The sequence below is a fragment of the Canis lupus genome, chromosome 21, assembly GCF_003254725.2.
Source record: "Canis lupus dingo isolate Sandy chromosome 21, ASM325472v2, whole genome shotgun sequence".
Classification (NCBI taxonomy): Eukaryota; Metazoa; Chordata; class Mammalia; order Carnivora; family Canidae; genus Canis; species Canis lupus.
The window spans coordinates 27,045,201-27,050,018 of record NC_064263.1 but is presented as its reverse complement, the minus strand read 5'-3'; the positions used below and the strand labels follow the sequence as shown (position 1 = coordinate 27,050,018).

General features: G+C 40.9%; 1 protein-coding gene across 1 annotated transcript; it reads left to right on the top strand.

Moving 5' to 3' along the window:
* The first annotated feature begins 364 nt into the window (after positions 1–364).
* Positions 365–4,508, top strand: LOC112667831 (olfactory receptor 52P1-like). Its single transcript, XM_025459887.3, has one exon. It carries the CDS (start codon positions 456–458, stop codon positions 1,401–1,403), a length of 948 nt encoding a protein of 315 aa, XP_025315672.1. The 5' UTR covers positions 365–455; the 3' UTR covers positions 1,404–4,508.
* Positions 4,509–4,818: the final 310 nt, after the last annotated feature.

Here is a 4,818-nt window from a genome sequence, read left to right as displayed (position 1 = left end):
TCGTCCTGACCTTTAATCATTACATTACCCCTTTATTGTCATATAGGCAGATGGGTCAGAAAGAAATGAGAGTATAGATGGGATAGAATTCACAGGCAGAGGGAAGACTGGTAAGAGTCTCTAGTCACTTACATTCACCATAAAGAGAGCTCCATAGCCATGCCATTCACCCTACAACCTCAGCCTAGACATCACGGATTCAGACACAAGTGGAAAGGGCTCCTTTTATCCCTGGTAATGATAACTTCACCTCCTGCCTTGCATCACTTCCCAATGCTCTACAACCTTCTTATCCTGGATGTTTCTTATGAGAACTAACTCACATATTTTCTGTTGCCCCATTCTGTTTCAGCCACAGCAAAATAATGAATCCCAATGGTTTCATCTCTCAAGGCTTCCTAGAGTTCATAGCAGGGCAGTAAGGTCTTATCTACCCACCCTACCTGGACCTAACCATGCAGTTCACAAACTACAGCCAGCAGAACCCAAACTCTTTTCTGCTCATGGGAATTCCTGGCCTGGAGGCATCTCACTTTTGGATTGCATTTCCCTTCTGCTCCATGTATGCACTAGCAGTGTTTGGCAACATGGCAGTGCTGCTGGTGGTGCGATCGGAGCCTGCCCTGCACCAGCCCATGTACCTATTCCTATGTATGCTGTCCATCATTGACCTGGTACTCTGCACTTCTACTGTGCCCAAGCTCCTTGCACTTTTTTGGACAAATGATACTGAGATCAACTTTGGGGCCTGTGCTACCCAGATGTTTTTTATCCATGGCTTTTCAGCTGTTGAATCTGGTATCCTGCTAGCAATGGCCTTTGACCGCTACTTGGCCATCTGCCAGCCACTCCACTATGGGTCATTGTTGCCTCCAGAGGCTGTGGGCAAGCTGGCAGCTGCTGCTGTGTTTCGTGGCTTGGGGCTCATGACCCCACTCACCTGCTTACTGGCAAGACTGAGCTACTGTAGCCGAGTGGTGGCCCATTCCTACTGTGAGCATATGGCTGTGGTAAAGCTGGCATGTGGGGGCACACGGCCAAACAACATCTATGGCATCACTGCTGCCACACTAGTTGTGGGCACAGACTCAATTTGCATCGCTGTCTCCTATGCGCTCATCCTCCGGGCTGTGTTAGGCCTCTCCTCCAAAGAAGCAAGGGCTAAGACATTTGGTACTTGTGGCTCCCACCTGGGTGTCATTCTTCTCTTCTATACACCAGGACTCTTCTCATTCTACACACAACGCTTTGGCCAGCATGTTCCCCGGCACATCCACATCCTCCTGGCTGACCTCTACCTTGTTGTACCACCCATGCTCAACCCTATCATCTATGGCATGAAGACCAAACAGATCCGGGTTGGAGCCCTTCGACTGCTGAAGCGGGGCATTGTTCAGTCTTAAGTCTTCAACCCCACCCTGGAGCCCTATCTTCTTCCCTGAGGCTTTGGGCAATTGTTGGAATAGGCCATTGAGAGGATGTGACCATCAGTTAACCTGTGAACTGGTTTGGGGGAATTGGAGGTTGTTATCCCCTCCCCTATCCCTAGGATATACATTCTGCCCATCATTCCCACAGTGAGCACTGTTCCAAATACACAACCTTGAGAGAGTAAGGTGATGTTGAGCCCATCTGGACAGTATACATGACTGAACCCAGTTAAGGCCTCTATATAAACTTTTAATATTTGGCAGGTGAGTACCTGTCCTGTGGCCACCAAAGCAAATCTCATAAGTTCCCTTGCTTTTTAAACCTGCCACCTACCTGTCTGGAGTGGCCTGCCTCTTTCCTTGGTCTCTTCTTTCTGTCTGTGTATGGGCACTAATTTGTGAACCAATGGTAATATTTAAGAGACCAACATTTCCCATCATGGTGGAAAGAGAGAAACCCGCACTCAATGGTATCCTTACTTTGATAAGGAGATATAGCACAAGTCTGATGGGTTAAGAACCATCAAATATTTCCCACTTGTGATGTAGATATGGTTCCAAAGCCTAGGGATCCCCTGTCTATTGGGAAACATGGCAATCAAGCTGATGATTGCCTCCCAGGGAATTCCACACTGCCTTTCTGACATGGCTGCAACCTTCTAGGAGACCTTGATAAAATGAGAAAGATATGCCTGATGATCCGACAAGGAAAAATAACCCTCATCTACAGTCAGGTGTTCCTACTCTGATACAGACACATGAATACCTCCTCAGTGAACTTCAAGTCTGACAGGAGAAACACCTACACAGAGAAGAGAAGCCAAAAGTTGGAGATGGAGCACTCAGCAATGGGCCACAAGGACAAATGTGTCCATTGTACAGAGGAATAAGCAACAAGGTGTAATGTCAATCTAGGAAGGTTCTCTGAAAAGCGAGAATTTTTGTCTTTTCACTGAGTTTGCACTATGCTAAAATCTAGGGATATGGACTTGATTAGGTAAAAAGTCCTTATGAAGACTGCTCACTTAGAGAACTACAAATATGGAGAAAACAGTGAAACCAAATTAGTGTAATTAGCCAAATTAAGCAAATGTGATTAGGATAAGCATGGGGACCACACTTGCTCAGGAAAAAGAAGTCCCTCGTCCCATTCCACCTCTATATGGGTAAGAAAACCTGCTTTCTTAGAAGACTTCAACTATGCCTAGGTGTAATGTGTGGGGAAAAAGCCTCAGGCTAGATGATATCAAGTCTTCTGTTCCCTGGAAGTGGCCATATGGAGCTCCACCAAGCCTCAAAGCTCCAGAGAAAAGATCAAACCCCTTCTTTGGAGAGAAAATTAGAGAAAGCAGTCTCATTTAACCTTCTGAGCAGGTTTTAAAAATGAAAGTAGTAGCTGTGATTAGAAGACCCATTAGGATCCAGAAGTTCTCAGAGTCTCTGACATCCCTGCTCAGAATCTGCATGCAGATTAGGAGGGAGTTAATAAGTATTTGGCTCAGGCAAAATATTCTAATAATTTAGGGAAGAGCTTGCACAGGAGAAGGCCACTAGCAACTCAGGAAGACCTAGGTCATCAGAACTTTTGGTTACAGCAGTGGATTAGCTTAACGCTGCAGTGCCTCATGAGGATGTGCATTACCTTCTTGTAGTCTTATAACCATCTGATGAGGAGCATATAATTATCCCCACTTTAAGAGCCAGAGGCAGAATATTAGGAAGGTAATGACTTGTCCAAGAAATCAAGTAAATATCAGAGACAGAATTCAGATCTTGTTAACTTTAAATTCTGTGTTGTTTACCCCTTACCAGGTGAGTTCCTATAAATCTATTAGTTGGAACCAAAAATCTAATAAAATTTAATCTAGGAATGAGGAGATAATTATTTTCCTAATATCATTGACATTTCTGAGAATTTGCAACATGCCAAACACCGTTCTAGGGTTTGGAAATTTAATGGTGATTCAGGAAGATCTATCCCTGGTGACAACTTGAATAGGAGACCTCAGCAAACCTCCGCCCCTCACCCATGTACTCTGTGACTCCTGTCTTACCATAATAATTCTTCCTTCACACTAAGGCTCAAAATTAGTATTTTTAATTTGCCCACAAATAGCCTAGGTTGCTAGGTAACTAGAGACCACATATTGGTCAATAAATTCTAGTCCCCAGAATATTCAAATTATGGTAGAAATCAAGAATACCGGCTATACTCTATTTGGGATCATTGGTTACAGTTGGATTTATTTTTCCAAAACTATTTTTAATGAGGTATAATTTACCTAAAATAAAATGCATTTGTTAAATATATAGTTAGATGAGATCTGACAAATGTGTGGATCAGTATAACCACCATCTTAAGATACAGAATATTTTTATAATTCCAGAAAGTTCCCAATGCTTTCTAGGTAATACTCTTAGAGGACCCCATGCAGAAAACCACTGTTTGATTTTTGATCACCTTGGATCAAACTTACTGTTCTAGAAGTTCCTTTAATTGGAATGATACAATATATATTTTATGTGTCCAACTTCCTTGGTCCAACATGTTTTTGAGATTCATTTGTATCATTTTGTGCATCAGCTGTTGATTCTTTTTTATTTGCTAATATTTCATTGCATGAATATGCCACACTTTAACTATTTTGGAACACTTGAGTTACTTCCCTTTTTTATTTGGCTATTATAAATAAAGCTGCTATGAATATTTCTTAAACTAAAAGTAGAATTTCTGGGTTCTAAGGTACGTTTACTAGAACCTGCCAAATGGTTTTCCAAAGTAATTGTACCATTTTATACTCTCGCCAGTGATATGACACTTCTGAGTTGTTATGCATCCTGATCAACACTTGAAACTATTTTTTTTATTTTAACTATTCCAATATGTGTAAAATGGTAATTTGTGGGTTTAATTTGCATTTTCTGATGACTGACAGTAAGCAACCTTTTATGTTTACTGTTCATGCATACATTCTATGAAATGTCTGATAATGTCTTTTGTCCATTTTTAATTGAATTCCTCGCTTATTGATTTGTACTAGCCATTTATATACTCTGAATACAAGTCATTTGTTATATAAAAATAATGAAAATACTGGCTAATTTTGTGACTTGCCTTTTGATTTCTTCTAGGTGTCTTGATAAAAAGAAAATTTTAATTATGATAAACTCAATTAGCAATCCTATTCATAGTTAGTGTTTTGTTTTACAGATTTAACTTTTAATTTTAGCTCTGTGATCCAATGCAAAAAAAATACCCACCATTTGCTTCGACGTGGATAGAACTGGAGGGTATTATGCTGAGTGAAATAAGTCAATCGGAGAAGGACAAACATTATATGGTTTCATTAATTTGGGGAATATATACATATATATATATATATATATA

Excerpts from the sequence above, each read along its gene's own strand:
- LOC112667831 (XM_025459887.3), top strand. The coding sequence starts at position 456 with ATGCAGTTCACAAACTACAGCCAGCAGAACCCAAACTCTTTTCTGCTC.